Source organism: Caretta caretta, chromosome 17, assembly GCF_965140235.1.
Source record: "Caretta caretta isolate rCarCar2 chromosome 17, rCarCar1.hap1, whole genome shotgun sequence".
NCBI classification, from domain to species: domain Eukaryota; kingdom Metazoa; phylum Chordata; order Testudines; family Cheloniidae; genus Caretta; species Caretta caretta.
In genome coordinates this window covers 4,302,231-4,320,667 of record NC_134222.1, presented here as the reverse complement: position 1 = coordinate 4,320,667, position 18,437 = coordinate 4,302,231, and the positions used below count along the sequence as shown (strand labels likewise).

The 18,437-nt window shown below is 50.6% G+C and overlaps 1 protein-coding gene across 1 annotated transcript; it reads left to right on the top strand.

Moving 5' to 3' along the window:
* Positions 1-578: 578 nt before the first annotated feature.
* LOC142069504 (multidrug and toxin extrusion protein 1-like) lies at positions 579-18,003 on the top strand. The gene is made up of 17 exons (XM_075120795.1): positions 579-871; positions 2,259-2,360; positions 2,635-2,703; positions 3,927-4,075; positions 4,682-4,724; positions 5,422-5,466; positions 6,812-6,909; positions 8,022-8,119; positions 8,868-8,981; positions 9,543-9,610; positions 10,302-10,410; positions 10,914-10,989; positions 11,769-11,838; positions 12,518-12,650; positions 13,999-14,093; positions 16,258-16,342; positions 17,344-18,003. Exons 1-17 carry the CDS (start codon positions 707-709, stop codon positions 17,562-17,564), a joined length of 1,740 nt encoding a protein of 579 aa, XP_074976896.1. The 5' UTR covers positions 579-706; the 3' UTR covers positions 17,565-18,003.
* Positions 18,004-18,437: the final 434 nt, after the last annotated feature.

The following is an 18,437-nucleotide window of genomic DNA, read 5'->3' as shown; positions in this document are numbered from 1 at the left end:
TGCAGTCCACAGGGAACAAATCCCGCTTTCCTCCCGCAGCCAGATCTCCCCACTCCATCCAGCACGCAGCCCATGGCCAGGACACCCATGCTAAGTGCCAGGGGTTTATTAAGGAGCATTTCGTCAGTACTGACTCAGAAAGAGGAACGCCACCTTCCGGATCAGCCATGCTACTTTTTGCAGCACCTCTTCTGTCCTTAGGTCTCCCATGCAATTATGGACAAGTACCAGCCTTGCTTAGCATGCAAGACAACATCACAAGGCAGTCTGGCTGCAGGAATTCCCCATCCCCAGAGGTTGCTGTCTCCAGCTGCCCCCATCGGGGCTGTCCACGCCGCCCTGACATAGAATCATAGATGTGCAGGGCTGGAAAGGACCTTGCAAGGTCATCTAGGCCACCTCACCCCCCTCGTAAGGAGGCAGACCCAAGCATACCTAGAACAGAATCCGACTCTGCTCGAGGCTGTCCTGCTTCCCAGCCCTCCTCCTCCTCCTCCTCCATGTGTCCCAGGGACTTTACTCATCACCTGTTCTCAGGCTGTGCCAGCAAGAGCGGGTGGCGGATAGGGGCATGCTTGCTCAGCCATGGCCGAAGTGCACTCTGCTGTGGTTACGAAACCGTTGCCCGCTCGGGTCAAGTGAATCAAATGGGTTTAACCAACGGGGAAGAAAAAGAGGGTTAGTTATTCCCTGGCACAGCGGCAGCATGGAGCTTGCGGGCCCTGCTGATGAGAACCCCTTCAGAGACACCAGGAGCATCGTCCTGCACGTGCCATCCTCCGGCCAGAAGAGCAGCTGCTGGATTCGCCAGCTGATCCCATTCAACTTCTGGGAAGAGGTGAAGAAGCTGCTGGTGCTGTCAGGACCACTGGTGAGAGCAAGGGAGGGCTAGAGATAGCCGGGTTTGTCCAGCGTATTGGTGCAGAGCCCCTTGCTCCGGGTCTGCGACTCCCCTCAAGTTGGATCGGCAGAGCCCCGAGTCACATGGGTTTGAATCCTGCTTGCTAGGTGGGAGGCGGCTGGATGGATTCCAGACTTCCAGGTGATGAGCTCCTGTAGGTTTTAAGTGGCATTTGGAGGTTTGACCCTCATTGTCCTTCTGGCCCCATCCTGGATCTTCTTCCCTAGCAGGCAGACAAGCTGGCCAGCCCAGCTCAGTACATACCCTTCTTCCACTGCCTCTCCTAGAAAGTCCAGGCCCCCTCTCATTGCAAGGCTCAGAGCCCCAGACCCCTGGTTCAATTCATCCCCTGGTCCCGCCCCTCCCCTTTGCTGTGTGCTGAAACAACCACTTGCCGCTTCCTGGAGTATAATCAGCAAAGGGGAAATGGGTCAGAGAGGAAAGGGAGGGAGGAACCGTAGGATCAGGTACAGTGTGGCACCCTTAAAGCCCCCAGCACTGGGGACGCGGGTGGATGGTGCTCGCTCGGAGAGGGAAAGGGACGAGACATCACAGAGACGCTAGCGGGAAAGCCCCTGTTCCTGGAAGGAGTAAGAGATCCATGGGTGCTGGGAGAGCTTTCCCCAGGCTGCGCTGTTGAAGTCTTCTTGGCTTGTGCCTCGGGGCAGGTATCTTGCCTACAGTAGAGCAGGAGGCGAGCCGTAGGCTGCACAGAGGTGGTTGAGGAGATGCTGCAACCCAAAGGGAATGGAGCAGGGGTAGTTTAAGCATTTAAAATGGTGGCAGCAGCTTGGGGCCCATCTTGACTAAGACTCTTCCCATCAGTGGAGCTGATCAGATATTCCCAAATGTGAGACACGCCTGGGGTGCGGAAATGCAGCTCCATCGCACCTGTTCCGATCTGGGCTCAATAGTACTACTCCAGGCTTACCCAGATGTAGCAGAGATCAGAGTCTGGCCTATTTAGCCAAAACACAGAGTTGCTGGCGTCACCAGCCCCTGTGGAGCGTCAGGTGGAGTGATTAACCCCGAGCTGACCAGGGACTGCCTAGAACCGCGAGGAAATGACTTGGTGACAGAGAGTCATCGCATCAGGCCGAGTCTTTCAGAGAATTTCCAAGGGCTGGTGGATAAACCTAAAACCAGCTTAATCTGGGGGTTGTTGTGTTTTTTTTTTTTAAATATTCTAACGTTATTCACTAAACCCATTTGAATGCAAACAATCCCACGTGCTCTCTTTTGTACAGTACAGGAAGAGTGTGTCCTCAAGGAGCCTCTTGGTGTAATCACACCTCCAATTCTGCAGCCTGCAGTCACCCTGATCTGTTTTTCCTCCCTCCTCCCCGCCCATTTCTAGACCTTGATCCAGTTGCTGATCTTTATGATACACATTGTAAGCTCTGTATTCTGTGGCCATCTGGGGAAGGTTGAGTTGGCCTCCGTCACGCTTGCTATCGCTGTAAGTATTTTAGTTTTGAGTCTTTACATAGGTTGTATCCTTTCACGCCAGCTCATGTATGTGAAACGTCTCTTATAAAATAGTAACTAGGTAGTTGGAGAGGTGGGTTGATGGCTGAAGGGCTGGTAACAGCCTGGGATAGAAGGGGACCTTTGACATCTCCTTTGCCTTTCAAACCCAGCCCTAGATGAAACTTGTGACCATCTGAAATTGCACTGTCATGTTTTCTCACTGTTTTATTATTATGACTATTTAATAAAACGTTTATTTCCAGGTTATAAACGTTACTGGCATCTCTGTGGGGTTTGGTTTATCTTCAGCATGTGACACGTTAATATCCCAGGTAGGTAACAGCTGCTGGTCTCTGATCTCTTTGTTTTAGAGATTGTGTTGTTGTTTTTTAAAGACACTGGCTGAATATAGTCGCCCATATTGCACAGGGCTGTCATAATTGGTGTCTGAGCTTCTATAAGAGTCAAAGCCAAGTAGATGAACCCTTAGAAGTTCCAAACTCCATAGGTTTTGCCCTTCAGGACACCCAGGTGAGCGGATCCTATGAAATACCAAGGAATGACTCAATTGTCTAAGCAATGACCTAGATGCCCTAGAATATGCAGTTCAAAGCTCCATCAGGGTCCAACGTGGCTCTTCATCTTGCAAGGATCCATCATATGTCATGCTTCTGCAGAATGAGACTGCAGTGTTCTCCCAGGACAGTCTGGCTGCCGGAGTTGAGCCCAGGACTTTTGGATTTAAAGATGTGAGCCTCTTACTCTTGTAGCAAAAGGACCAGGTCCATTAACTCCAAGGCTGTAACAGACTCATAAGCTACTAAGTGGGGTCAGAGAGCCACACTGTGGCAGCAGCTCCTAGACTAGTGGGTCTCAACCTTTCCAGACAACTGCACCCCTTTCAGGAGTCTGACTTGTCTTACTTACCTCAAGTTTCACCTCACTTAAAAACTACTTGCCTACAAAAATTAAACATGAGAATGCAGCACAGTTACTGAAAAATTGCTGAGTTTCTCATTTTTACCATGTAATTATAAAGTAAATCAATTGGAACATAAATATTGTACTTACATTTGTGTATAGTCTATAGAGCAGTATAAACATGACACTGTATGAAATTTTAGTTTGTACTGACTTCACTAGTGCAGTTTATGTAGCCTGTTGTAAAAGTAAGCAAATATCTAGGTGAGTTGATGTACCCCTGGGAGACCTCCACATAGCCCCAGAGTTACACGTACCCCTGCTTGAGGACCACTGTCTTAGACCACCCTAAAAGCCACATCCTACCTGTTTTGCATGGACACTGAAGGATCCCACGGCATGTTTTTAATGACCCTCAAAGTCCTCACATGCCGCTGTGCTACAATAGGCAGTGGGTGATGCCCGACACTGCTGTGCAGTTCCTGTATGGATCCCCGTCCCCAAGTGGGAGGAGCATGCAGGCCTCTAGGCCATGGAGAGAACTGCCAGCAGTCCCTTAGTCAGCGCAGTCAGGGGGTTGGAGGTGGAGAGGGTGGCTGAAGGATGCCATTGGATTTAACCTCTTGTTTTCCAGACATATGGCGGTAAGAACATGAAGCGGGTGGGAACCATCCTGCAGCGTGGGATCCTCATCCTGCTGCTTTGCTGCTTCCCCTGCTGGGCTGTCTTCATCAACACCGAGCAGATCCTGCTGCTGGTCCGGCAGGACCCGGAGGTCTCCAGGTCGGGCGTGTGCTCCAGTTTGTACAGCTCCGTGCTGCGGGTCACACGCTCTCCAAGAAACCAAGGGGACGGGTGCCTTAAATTATGTGCTAAGGCCTCAGGGACACCGGAGCAGCCCCTTATGGACCAGGCCCTGCCCTCGGCGACACCGGTGGAGCGCTCCCTTCTCCCCGCTGGCCGGGCCCAGCCCTCGGCTACACCGGCACAACCCCTCTCTCCCTATTGGATGGGTTCTGCCATCAGCCCGCCCCATGCAGCCCGCCATTGTATTAATTGGGGTCACATCCATGGGTATAACCCAAGGCAGAATTTGGCCTTGAATCTTGCTGCCTTTTGAAGGTAAATTCTCTGCCTCCCTCTTGCACAGCAGCCGAGGCTTATCAGACGGGTCTCCGCAGGGGAGCCATTTCTTGTAACAATGCTGCGGAGCCACGGTAGGAGGGTTTAGCCACAGTGGAGGAAGGCAGAGGATAGCTGGTCCTCCTGTGAGCCATACCCCCCTATGTTACCCAGCGAGCACGGAGGGGCAGGCCAGGGCTGGCAGGGGAAAAGGGATGTTTTGGAAGATGCCCTGTACTAATTGGGGGGTTTTGTATCTTCCCCCAGGTTAACCCAGGTTTATGTGATGATTTTTATCCCAGCTCTTCCTGTAAGTTCCCATTACCCTCGACTTTCTCTATCAGTCACTGCTAGGAAGTCACTTCTCTCAGAGCCCAAAGCCAGATGCTGCCCGTCCCCTCAGCTCCATGGAGTCCCATGGCCCCTTTCTCTGCCTGCAGTGGCTTCTTGCATGCAAAATAGTCTCTCTCCTTCCTGCAGGAATGGTCAAAATTGGAGACAGCCCTGGGTGGAGCCTCACAAGGATCTACTTATGTATTGGCCCAGGGCGAGTGCTCTGTGGGATTTTTAGGACAGGCTAGTAAACTGTCTTCACTTTTTCATGCCCTTCAAGGGCTAGTGAATAGATAATATTATTGCTACTGTTATTTTTTCCCTAGTGTCCAAGAGCGTCTTAAGGGTTTTTGTGCCGGGGCTGCTAAATTTTCATTTACCAGTTTTGCCAAGCTGCCTTGGTAGGTTTAATTTGGGGTGCAGGATGAGTCTGGCATCTCACCCCGACTTTGCAGTTAGCCCCGAGCTCTGTTACCCTCTAGGTCTTTTGAATGGCGCTGGAAGTATGTTTTTGTCCTGCACCCCCAACCTCAGTGATGCCGTCCAAATCAGACCCTCCTTCCTGTGCCCCATGAATGCCAGCTGGGCACTGTGCTTTCTGCTTCTCCTGTAATCTCTAGACTCTGCTCTGGCCAGTCCCCTGATCTCACAGGCTGATTCACTGACTTTTGCAGGCGGCTTTTCTGTACCAGTTGGAGACGAGATATTTGCAGAATCAGGTAGGATGCCCCTTTACCTTCACGTTCACATCTTTGTTAAGTAAAGGGGGCAAATCTCTCATTCTGTGCAATTGCTCAGGGTGTCTCTCTCAGGTAATTTGCCCCGAGAGCTCATAGTTGTTTTGCACCGTGTCCAGTAGCCCATATAAAACACGCACGCCCAGTAGTATCCTATTGCTGCAGTTTGAGCCGCCCACCTGGGCCTGTGTTCAGTGCAGCAGTTTCATTTGCATTTGTGCTAATGACTGGCCAATCCTCCCTCTGTTAGGAGTTTGGGAAAAACAAAGGTTCTCCGACATGATGTTCCCATTGGAGCTCACTCTGAATGCATTTAGCTGCCCCTTTTAGAGTCCAGCTAATTAAGCTTCTCACTTTGCACATGCTGCTATTTCAGTGGATCACCTACATGTCTCCTACTTTCCAAGGCAATAGCGATATTGAATTTTGCTCTCTGGCTTTATTTTCCACAGGTCAATCTTTTTAGCCAGTTCTGGTTAGGTGGGTTTTTGTGGGCATTCCCGACTCTAGCTAATAACTGCAGCAAGACGGTAGAGTATTAGTTCTGCATCTGTATTCCTTCTCTGAGGAGCTCTCTGTAGCAAAAACTGCCACTCAACTTGGCATTTCCATTCCTCAGAAACAATAATATTTGCACAATCCTGAGGATCTCAGCCACGCTTTGCAAGGATGTGCAAAGTACCATTATGCCTAGCCTACATGTAGGGAAACTGAGGCACAGAACGGTTAAGAACTAGACATTTCAGGAGTGGCCTGTAAATCTGTGGTCAGGTTTTCAGAAGAGCTGAGCACCAATAGCTCCCACTGACTTAAATGGAGTTATGGGTGCTCAGTGCTTCTGAAAATCAGGCCTTGGGGCTCTAAAGTTGGGCACCTACAGACTAAAGGTACCCTAAATTAGAGGCCCCTTTTGAAAATTTAGGCCTAAATTACTTGCCCAGGATTACACGGCAAGTTAATGATGGAATTGGGAACAAAACTCAGATCTCCTGCTCTCACCACTCAACCTGCTGCTTCCTGAATGGTGTTTGTAAAAAGCCATAATTCTGATGGAACTGGAGGCTCCTAGCCAATCAGAATACAGAGCTACTTCCCATCAATGCAAGGCTGCTCTCTTGAATAAAATTTCACTATAGCATCATCAGTTCTATCCTCCCCGGTCACTCCACATCTGCCTCAATTGCTCCCCAAGAGTTTGGTATTGAACAGATCGGTGAGGCACTAACATACGCCTTTCTCCAGAAGCCATGTTTATATTTTAGACAAGGCAACAGAAACCTAGGAGCCCAGTTAAAAAAACACAGATCTGTATTTTGTTTAATTTCAGAGGATAATCTGGCCAGAGGTGCTAAGTGGCATCGCTGGAAATATCATAAATGCAATTGCAAACTATGTCTTTCTCTACGTGCTGGGCCTCGGAGTCATGTGAGTAGTGCCTAAATATTTGGAAGAAAAAAACTAGACGTCCAGCTATGGCTCGATCCTGAGTGGTACTGATTTTGGGGGGCCAACTTGAGACCTCTTTAAAGGGGCCTGGTTTTTCAGAGACCAGATGCTCAGCACTTCAGAAAAATCAGATCTCTTTAAAGTTGTCTTAAGTTGGGTGCCCAAAAGCATTAGCCACTTTTGAAAAATCTTGGCCTAAGTGAACGAATGTGACTTGGTCACGGATGGCTGCAGAGACACAGCCTGGATCCCTAGAGGATACTAAAGCTCTCTTAACTTGCACATGGATTCCAGCTGAGGCTAGTGGGACTTTGCTTAAAGGATAAAACCAAGCAAGGGCCTCAATATTTGGCCCAGTGGTACGACTAGCTCTCTTCATCCAGAGAACCAGGCCCCGAGACGATCCACAGGTATCCCGTTGGCCATCGCAGAAAGGCAGTCCCCTCTCACTGGGTACATTCACCAGATACAGAACAGACATTGCCCTGACGTCCTTCCTCTGTAAAACCCCCCACTTGCTCTGTCAACGTTGGCTTTGACTGAGACAGGACTTCAGGACCCGAAAGCATTAGCATAGGAAGTGAAGCAGCTGTGAGTTCATGTTTGTGCAATGTTTAGGAGATGGAAAGTGCTAGTTATTTGTAGGGCAGAGTCATTTCTCTGGGTAAAAGCACAGGGCAAATATACACACGCCAGCTGGAAACTGACTGGTAGCAAAGGGTACCATGGAGACTTCTGGGATATGGAGTCCAGGCCAATCAGATCGTACGTAGTGATATGTTAGTGCCGTAGGAAACCAGCCCCTGAGGATTAGCCATAACCAGCTGGGGTGCTAGTCCATCCACTCCAGCATTCTGCCCCCAGGGCCCGATTCCGAATGTTTCAGGGGGAGGTGAACACCCCACTCACTGAGTACCTGCTCAGCAACGCACCGCTGTGTGTGGAGTGGGCGAGATGCTATTGTCGTCTGGGCAAGTGTCTTCAGTTCAGCTCCTTAGCGAGGCTTTCGCTGCAGCTAGAGCAACTGCCGGCGAGACAGGGCTCTCTGCAAGAGCAGAAAGTCCAGCTTGCTTTCTCTGTCCCTTTCCCAGGGGTTCGGCCTGGGCAAACACGATTGCTCAGTACGCACAAGCCATCTTCCTGTTCCTGTACATTGTCGCGAAGAAGCTCCATGTGGAGACCTGGGGAGGTGTGGTATCGTTCTCTTATGCTTTTGTGTGTCTGCAAAAATCTCCGCTTCACATGGGAGACCCTCTCAGCTCCCCCTTCCATTGATTTGCATTCCGTTGGTGAGAAGGGTTAATGTTAACCTTGGTATAAGCATGTCTGCCAGATGCTGTGTTCCTCTGTGTTGGTCTGAGCTGTAACTTGCGCATCACGAGCGCTGGGTGAGCCTGGAAAGAAAGTCTCGTCGGTGATCAGCGTTCCTGGGGAACTGAACCTCGCTTCTAAAGCTGCCAGAGGTCCCCGGGCTGCAATCAGAACAGCACCCATCCCATCCTGCTGTCAGTTCTGTACACATGCAGGAGTCACCCGTAGAACTGGGGCCTGGGTTTGTGAGTGTCAGTTAAGGCTCTGTGGGCCCGCTGGGATGTATTAACGGACAAAGCGCACTCGGCATCTCTGGAGTTCCTGCTGAGGTTACACGTGGCTTGGTAGGGCCCACTGAGTATGGAAAGGGTGGCTGTTTCCCCCTGGGATTTACAGAAATGTCCAAGCTGGTCCCTGTCACTCTCTCTAATATGGCCTAGGCCCCGAAAAGATTAGGTTGAATTCTAAACACTCTTGGAGTTTGGGTGCATCTGAATTGGGGCTTTTTCTCTTTGCACATCACTTGCTCTGGAAAGTGGAAATAGACGCAGTCAGTTTCACTTCCTGGTTCTCCATATGCTAAACCTCCGGGCTGACTCTTTACACCCTTCATCTTCTTATCCCAGGCTGGTCCAGCGAGTGCCTCCAGGAGTGGGACACCTTCGTCACGCTGGCTGTGCCCAGCATGCTCATGACATGCATTGAGTGGTGGACCTATGAAATCGGAAGCTTCCTGATAGGTCAGTGATGGGAGGAGCATGCTGATGGGGCACTAGAAATATTATCACCAAGGAGGATCTACCACAGTGGTTCTCAAGCAGGGGTACGTGTACCCTTGGGGATAGGCAGAGGTCTTCCCGAGTGCACATCAACCCAGCTAGATACTTGTCTACTTTTACAACTGGCTACGTAAAAAGCACTACCGAAGTCAGTACAAACTGAAATTTCATACAGACAGTGACTTGTTTACACTGCTCTATAGACTATACACAGAAATGTAACTACAATCTTTTATATTCCAATCGATTTATTTTATAATTATATGGTAAAAATGAGAACGTAAGCAATTTTTCAGTACTAGTGTGCTGTGACACTTGTGTATTTTTAGGTGTGATTTTCTAGGCAAGTAGTTTTTAAGTGAGGGAGTTTCTAAACTTGGGGTATGCAAGAGAAACTGGCCTCCTGAAAGGAGTCTGGACAGGTTGAGAGCCACCGATCTGCCTGACGTATCACCTGCCCTTTAAAAGGCTCCTTTTCTGGGGATCAGAATACAAAATTCTGACTTTTCCCCCCGAATTCAGGCCTGCTGAGCGTAGTGGAGCTTTCCGCACAATCCATCATTTATGAGGTGTCCATTGTGTCGTACATGGTAAGAATTTGGGGTTATTATTTATGTTCCGGCACCACCTAAAGGCCCTCCCTGAGAGTGGAGCCCCGTCATGCTGGGCGCTGACCAGCAATGCAAGACAGCCCCCGCTCTGAAGCTCTTATGGTCTAAATTGGCAGAGGGAGCCAGACAGCCAGTCATACTGAAGCGTTAGCCTTAACTACAATCAGCCTCAAACATGTCCCACATCTATCTCCTGGGCCCAGCTTCCACACTGTCACCCCATGTGCCCAGACCTGTCCCTGTCTCCTGCCCCCAACCTGTCAATCCATAATACCCTGCAGTCTGGGGTTCAGAGAGACGTTACCTGCACTCCCCAGCCGTCAGGTAGGCCAGTGTTATCCCTTTTTTACAGATGGGAAAACTGAGGCTGGGAGGTGAAGTGACTTGCCCAAGGTCACAGATGGGAATCGGGGTCAGAGGCAGGATGAGAACCTCCGCTTTTGTGGCTACCTGCCCGTGCGCCGATTACACCTGGCTGTTGCCCCTCCCTCTGCCCGACCTAAAGTTTTAGCTCATGCTGTGCAGAGCTCCGTCCACATTCACCTTCATTAGCTCACGGGCCACCTCCTAGCAATTGTCTCGGCTGGAGGTGTTTGTAACACTTGTCCCGTTGGGTCGCCCACGACGTCCCCTCCCCAGACCAACGTGTGTTGGTGCTTTGGGATTTCAGATTCACTATGGACTCAGCGTAGCCGTCAGCGTTCAGGTGGGGAACGCGCTGGGTGCTGGGAACCCAGAGGAGGCCAAGAGATCTTCCATCACCAGCATTCTGTGCACAGGTGCGTGACTCTTAGGGTGACCAGATGTCCCAATTTTATAGGGACAGTCCCGATACTCGGGGCTTTTTCTTATATAGGGTCCCCACAACCCTGTCCCGATTTTTCACACTTGCTGTCTGGTCAGCCTAGTGACTCTGCATTGGCTCCATCCCTCCTGGGTGGTCAGTCTGTATACTACAGTGCCAGACAAAGCGAGATGCTCATGGCTCTGCCTAGTGCTGGGCATAGCAAGGGCAGCTGGTTTTGCAAGCTTCCTACACTGATCTTTGCCAGTTGCACCTCAGTTCTCCCCTGCAGTATCCTATTGTTTCCAGCCCTAGGACTCAGCCGGATTGCCTGCAGTTATTTAGTGATATGGGCACCTAGGGACCAGGGTGACAGCCCCAGTTTTGTTTACACTTGTGGCCTGAGGCAGGTTGCTCAGGCCCTGACAGGAACTGGATTTCACGTAGTCGTCAGCTTGTGATTGCTGTGCCCGACTGACTCCTGACTCTGCTTTTCAGGGTTTCTTTGCCTGGTGGTGGACGTCATATTAGCAGCCACAAAGGATGTGCTGGGATACATATTTACCAGTGACAGGTGAGTTGCTCCGATTCGGTATACGTCTTTCACAACAAAGATACAAGTTACTATTAAAGACTGAGCCAAGGGAAGAATTGTTTGGGGGCTTAGGAGAGCCTGCTCCCAAGCCCACTGAAGTCAGGGGAAAGGTTCCCAGTGACTGCAGGGGACCTTAACGCATGGGGTGGACCCACTTGCCTTCTCCTACGCTCTGGCTCATGCATCATCTGAGTACAAAGCAGGGATCTCGCTGGAAAAACGATGCTGCATCTGAGCTGGGCTTCACTCGAAGGAGAGAGCACCTTGGTGTATGTTCCTCTTTATTTGGATCAGAGCAAATTTTGTTTCGGAAGACGTCAGCTGATCAAGTCACGGGGAAAGCCTGTTGCAAAAAGCTTAGTTAGCAGGGCGGTACAGATGCCACCCGGCCCAACAGACTTTTCCTGATCACACCCGAAGACACCCGAAACCCTCAATCGCTGGTTAAAGACCAGCCAGCCGAGAGCGAAGAGTGATTGATGAGATGCTGACTTTTCCCAGTGCCGCAGCAGAAATGAGGGTCAAGACTTCCTGTAACTCAGTTCAGTCCCAGACTGCGGCATGGCCCTGTAGTACTGTTGTGCTCGGTCGCACTGTAAAGTGTGTGCTGTAAGCAAGTCTCTCTCCAGGCACATTTGTGCAAGTCTGCGAGGGTCAGCAGGTTGTACAGAATGCAGCAATGTGTTCGGGGCATGAACTAGTTTAGCTGTGACAGATGCACTTTCTGAGCCTGATTGCCTCCTCCATTCCTTAAACAGAGAGATCATCGCCCTGGTGGCTTGGGTTATACCAGTGTACATGGCCGTCCACGTGTTTGAAGCCGGCTGTGTAAGTACTTCAAGGAATTAACCGTGCTGCTGCATTTGCTCTCAGACGTTATTTCTGATGCTGGTGGAATTCGGCTCCAGGTTGATCAAGGAGAGAGTCCAGAGTTATCCCCATGGCTAAGAGCCTGGGTAACGTCTGCCTCCAAGATCACAGGCCCTAGGGAAGGACTCAGAGGAACGAATACGTCCGATGTAATGGGGAAACTGGCCAAAAGGAAAATCCTTTTAATAGAAGGGCTAATAGTCAATGCATGGTGCATTCAGATGGAAGGGAGGGGGTAGGTATGGGGAAAGGAAAGGAAACGAATGCAGGAAACATTCCCTACCTGTGGGCCTACAGGAATTACCGTGTGGCTCATCTGTGAGCAGGAGACAGAGCAATGAGTACAGAAGAGAGACAAACAGTGGTCATTTGCCAGGGGCTGTATTGAAGAAAGCCGGTTCTCCTGGGGCAAGGCTCTTATACAAGCTTCCAGGGGTTACCAGCTGCCTGGCTGCACCAGCCATGAAGCGAGAGCTCAGCTGTGGGGAGGGTGTCCCCCCGGGGGTTCGATAGAGGTCAGTAAGGGGAAGTAAAGCAACCAGTATGTGTGGGCAGTGTTGCTGCCAGCACCAAGCCTAGGGGACTTACTGCAACCAGCGCACGTCCTTCAGAGTCACCTTGTCCTCCCCCCTCGCAGTGCGTAACCAGTGGAGTGCTAAGAGGCACAGGGAAGCAGAAGATCGGCGCGATCTTGAATACAGTTGGCTACTATGCCGTGGGCCTGCCGTTGGGAAGCGTGCTGCTGTTCGTGGCCAGGATTGGAATGATAGGTACAAACATCAGAAGGGTGGGGAAAGGGAATTGACCCTTTAGCCCTGGAAATACCAACGCCCAAATCCCAGGACAAAACGAGCCCAGCACCAGATGTTCTAGGTTAGACTCCATTGGTCGTGTCTCGGGAACAGGGCTAAATTGTTGCCATGCCTCTTGGCTGCCTTTTTTTTTTTTTTTTTTTTAAACCCAAGGCATAAAAACTTTAGTGCTTTTAAAATGGGCCTAAAGGTTACTCAGTCCTTGTGCTGGCTGGTGTTGGGAGAGGGGTGGGGTCGGAGGCTGGGGGTGGGTTTCGAGGGAGTGGGTTTTGGATGTCGCTCCTGTTTGGTGCATACTAAACACAGCTGAAATTTGCTTTAGAAGCCGGGTTCTCATAGACTCCAAAGCCAGAAGGGACCCCAGTGATCTGTCCCTTTGCCCCTCCTTAAACCAGCCCAAATCCATCTAGCCTCCAGCCCTCCCTAAAAACCCAGTCCCTCACAGCCCACATCTTGCCCCCCAGCCTCCCAGAATAGTTCCATCGCTCCCTGCACAGCCCAAGAAAAATTTCATCTTCCATCCCCCCAAAATGCATCTCTTTTCCTTCCCCCTGAGGGGTGCTGGGAGCCATTGAACCAAACTGCAACCCTGTATATAACGAAACCACTTCAAGCCAGGGAGTGCAGCAGCACCCCTTACACCGTTAGTTCCAGCACCTACATCCCCCCTCCACCCCCAACCCAACCTCAGCTTCAACACCAATGTCCTCTCCAGCTCTCCCCACCCGCATTCCATCTCCCACCACCATATTCATCTACACCCTGGCTGGCTAACACCCTCCTTTCCCTTCTTACCTGGGCTGGGGGAGTCTGGCAGAAACAGGAGATCCTTTAGGCTGCTGAGGGCTGCTCTGGGCCTCTCCCTGGCTGGGTTGAGTGTAGAGGGTTCCTTTGGGCCTGGATCTTCCAGCTTCCCTTGGGAGTCCCTCCTAGGTTTGGGGAGGAGCCACCTGAGCAGGCAGGTGTAGTATTAAGGACCCTGACTGTACTGTGCAGCAGTGGCCACTAGGTGGCAGTGTTGCGCAGCCCCCCCCTGCAAGGTACAGCCTGGTGCCTCGAGGCCAAGCCCATGGTCGGCGCGCACCTGCCACAAGGAGCAATTCCCCAGTTCCCTGGTGGCCCTGTCCTAAGCGTTGGGCACTCGTGTTCTGGCCCACGATGGGCGTGTATAGGCAGCAAAGCACTGGGAGACACAGGCTTGCGGGGCCAGGAGGAGATTCCGTCTTAAGTGTTTCTGTAGCACCTGCCGCCCTAGCTTCATCTGGGTACCAAGTTCATCTGTTAACACCAGTGTTCCCTCTACCAGGCCTCTGGGTCGGCTTGCTGATCAGCGCCTTTATCCCAGCCAGCTGCTCTGTCATCTACATTGGGCGGATGAACTGGAAAAGGGCCTCCGAGGAGGTAACCAGCTTTACTTCAGTGTATTGCAGGTTATATTTGGCATGCATGCAAGTGGGGGGGACAGGAGGTGATGGCGCAGACCTATTAGTGAAACATCTTAGGGTCCCTGAATAGCCATGACTTAGCAGCAGTGGGCTCAATGCAGACATTGGGTGAGGTTTCCTGCCGTTATGCCACCATATTGGCCATATCCATGTTAAAAATCACAATGACCTGGCTAACACTCGTCACCATATTTATCCCTCTTGAATAATCAGTAATCAGTTACTCCTTTAGGGGCCTCCCAGTCACGCTTCTTTAAGCGTTAGCCACAAGTGGTGTCGCCTGTTCCCACGGCAGGGAGCCAGCTGGCCATGTCGTTAAAGGCGAAAGGGAAGGAAGGCCTCGTCCCTGCCCTGTTCTGAGTTCCACGGAGCTCCTGTAATCTTTGCTGCAAGCCTGAGCGAACACAGCCCAGCAAAAGGTGCCAGACCCCACACTGCTGAGTGCTTCTATGTTGCAGGAGAAGGCTGGACAGCACCATGAAAACTGATTTTTAGCTATTTTGGCTTAATGCAAGGGGTTTGTATAGCCAGCGATTCTATTAATGATTTGGGCTCCTGCTAGTTTTTCATATATAGTTAAAAGCAGTTCAGGTCACCTATTACTCATTGGGTCCTTGCAGGCTTTTAATGCCAACCCTGGATAGAGAGCTCAAGAGCAAACCAGTCTGGATAGAATCATAGAATATCAGGGTTGGAAGGGACCTCAGGAGGTCATCTAGTCCAACTCCCTGCTCAAAGCAGGACCGATCCCCAATTAAATCATCCCAGCCAGGGCTTTGTCAAGCATGACCTTAAAAACTTCTAAGGAAGGAGATTCCACCACCTCCCTAGGTAACGCATTCCAGTGTTTCACCCCCTCCTAGTGAAAAAGTTTCTCTTAATATCCAACCTAAATCTCCCCCACTGCAACTTGAGACCATTACTCCTTGTTCTATCATCTGCTACCACTGAGAACAGTCTAGATCCATCCTCTTTGGAACCCCCTTTCAGATAGTTGAAAGCAGCTATCAAATCCCCCCTCATTCTTCTTTTCCGTAGACTAAACATCCCCAGTTCCCTCAGCCTCTCCTCATAAGTCATGTGTTCCAGTCCCCTAATCATTTCTGTTGCCCTCCGCTGGACTCTTTTTCCAATTTTTCGACATCCTTCTTGTAGTGTGGGGCCCAAAACTGGACACAGTACTCCAGATGAGGCCTCACCAGTGTCGAATAGAGGGGAACGATCACGTCCCTCGATCTGCTGGCAATGCCCCTACTTATACATCCCTAAATGCCATTGGCCTTCTTGGCAACAAGGGCACACTGTTGACTCATATCCAGCTTCTCGTCCACTGTAACCCCTAGGTCCTTTTCTGGAGAACTGCTGCCGAGCCATTCGGTCCCTAGTCTGTAGCGGTGCATGGGATTCTTCTGTCCTAAGTGCAGGACTCTGCACTTGTCCTTGTTGAACCTCAGATTTCTTTTGGCCCAATCCTCCAATTTGTCTAGGGCCCTCTGTATCCTATCCCTACCCTCCAGCGTATCTACCTCTCCTCCCAGTTTAGTGTCATCTGCAAACTTGCTGAGGGTGCAATCCACACCATCCTCCAGATCATTTATGAAGATATTGAACAAAACCGGCCCCATGACCTACCCTTGGGGCACTCCACTTGATACCGGCTGCCAACTAGACATGGAGCCATTGATCACTACCCATTGAGCCCGACAATCTAGCCAGCTTTCTATCCACCTAATAGTCCATTCATCCAGCCCATACTCCTTTAACTTGCTGGCAAGACTACTGTGGGAGACAGTGTCAAAAGCTTTGCTAAAGTCAAGGAACAACACGTCCACTGCTTTCCCTTCATCCACAAAACACACACAACCTAAACCTCTCAGCCCTTGGATACTTTTTGGGCTGTTGTTGCTCTTGGGGTTCTTTCTTTAGTCACAACGTCCATGCCAGCAAAAGCTCCATATTCATGTAACACAAATCTCATGGCTGGGCAGTGATATCTCCTGTGAGACAAACTATATCTGAAATGTGATAGTAAAACTTGCTTTGTAAGACAAATATATTTTCCCTTCCGACCTGCTGCATACAACAGTGATCATCTGAGTACAGTGTGTTTATGTTCCTAGGCTCAGCAACGGGCAGGTGTGAGCCAGTTGGCTGGCGAGGATTTGAACTCAGCTCCTATCTCATACACGACGGCTCTCCCCTCTGGTAGGGAACAGGTTTGATTTACTAATGGCCTAATAGTGTGACCTGCAGATGTTTAGGTAGCACATATATGACCCGAGTAACTGAAGTGTTGGCCAGTGGGTAGCTAACTAAAACCACTACCATTCTTGGCAAGTGTGTTGGGCAGTGTGTATGCACGTGCCTAAGCAGTTTGTGGGAAGTGGAGTTTAATTGCATTGATTATATAACATGTAAAGAAGCATTACCATGCTCTGCACTAGTTACAGTGCAAGCCACACGAGGGCTAGTGTTAGGAAACGAACCCTTGAGTCCCAGTGTGGAAACCTGACATACCTGCAGGGAAACTAAGGGTGTTACGCCGCAGAGCTCTGGGCTGAGTGGACTCTTGCCCTTGCTGGTTTAGAGTTGCTGTCTCTCACCCCACGAAGATCTAGGCTGCTCAACAAGGGGAATTTCTAGGCCGCAGCAGGCTGAGCCCAGAGTTGGGCCTCCTGTTGTGCATCTGGGAGGGTGGAGCCTGTTCCGTTGGCAGCTGGCCTGCAATCCAGTTTATTTTAAAACAATAAATGGGGTTTAAAGAGCAGAGAGCGCAAAACCCCTCCTACTTCTAGTAAGTGCTTGGCCTGCTCAGCTCTATTTTCCCTTGCACCCTGCACTGAAGGGCAGGCACAGGGCTCTTCCTGCAAGCTTGGGAGAGGAGGGGAAAACACCAGCTATAAGCATGGGAATTGAGGCATAAAGAAAGCAGAAGAGGAGGGGATCAGCGGGGTTGTAAGGGCTGCAGAAGGCCTCGTTCACTCCCCGCCCCTTCCAAAGAGGAAAAACAAGCGTGTGGTGAAGCAGTTTAAGTTCAGTACTCCCAGAAAGAGTTGGCAAGGAACTCTTCAGCATCGGGCCAGGGCTTAATTTAATTTGTGACGTCTCTGCTGGCTATCCTAGTGCTGCCAGCTACAAACTCATTTCTACAGCCTGAGCAGCCCTGCAGCACCACTGCCCCTCCACCCCCCCTTGTTGTGTTGCAGTGGAAGCAGAAGCCCAGAACGGCGTTGTTCTGACGCGCATCACTAAGAACGAGGGTCAGACGTACCAGCTAACGCTCCAGGAAGCCACGCCTGCCCTTTCCACGGTTGGTGAAACGCTGTCTGTGAAGCAGCTGATCATACGGCGTGGGCTGGCTGTCACTGCAGCTATTGCTGTACTCGCAGTAGGCATTCTAATTAGGGCCATGACTATCCCTCACTAGCGTCACGCCAGCGACCAGCCAGGGGTGTGGATAAAGGGAAGGAGACCCCCTGGCTCACTAGGTAGCTGAAGCATGGACCCAGCTACAGAAGACTAACACTCCACCGGTCCTACTGTCACAGCAAGGGCAAAGAGTCCACTTTATCAGAAGACTAGAGGTGACCAGTGCTATGAGTTGCTCTACATGGTGTCCTTGGAAATGGCTAAAGGTTGCTATGGGAATCTCATCCCACAGCTGGCTGAATAGGCTGGAAATACTTCAGAGGACTGCCCTCTCTCCCTGCAACAGCTTTTCAATTGCAAGCACTGATAACTTATCACCACAGTGAACTTCTATTGCTTGTAATCCGCTAGCAGCAGCGGCGGCTTGTGTGTGTACAGGACTGCTGGCATGGTGATTCAATTGCCTTTAATGATGAATAAATCTCTCAAGCTGCCAATTAGGGTATTGCAATACCTCCTTTGGTTTGAGATTCAGATTCGTGTTTGGCTGCCATGGCAGAAGACAGTCACTGAGCTCGAGTTAGCTGTGAACCTCTTCAGAGCATATTCTCCATCTCTGCTCTCAACAGTGGTGTACCTGCTTTAGGTGCATGCTGTCTTAAAGGACGGCTCCATGGGGGAGAGCTGAAGGATCAGCTTTCCAAAGGAGTTTGCACTATGTGCAGATCTCATTCTTCCTTACCTCACTGCCTATCGGGGGGGGGGGGGGGGGGGGGTGAGATTTCAAGAATACTTGTAGCTCTAGCGTGAAGCTTCCAGTATAGTTTTGCTGGCTCCCTCCCTAACCTGTAGACATGTACACCACAGCACCAGGCTATACTGACAACAGATAGAAGCATGAAAGGTTTACAGCTGTAATAGCTTACCACTC

Bases quoted from the DNA above. Each gene is read 5' to 3' on its own strand.
- LOC142069504 (XM_075120795.1), top strand. From the start codon at position 707: ATGGAGCTTGCGGGCCCTGCTGATGAGAACCCCTTCAGAGACACCAGG. The intron at 10,990-11,768 runs GTGAGTTGCTCC...TTCCTTAAACAG, and splicing joins TACATATTTACCAGTGACAG to AGAGATCATCGCCCTGGTGG. The intron at 12,651-13,998 runs GTACAAACATCA...TCCCTCTACCAG, and splicing joins GGCCAGGATTGGAATGATAG to GCCTCTGGGTCGGCTTGCTG.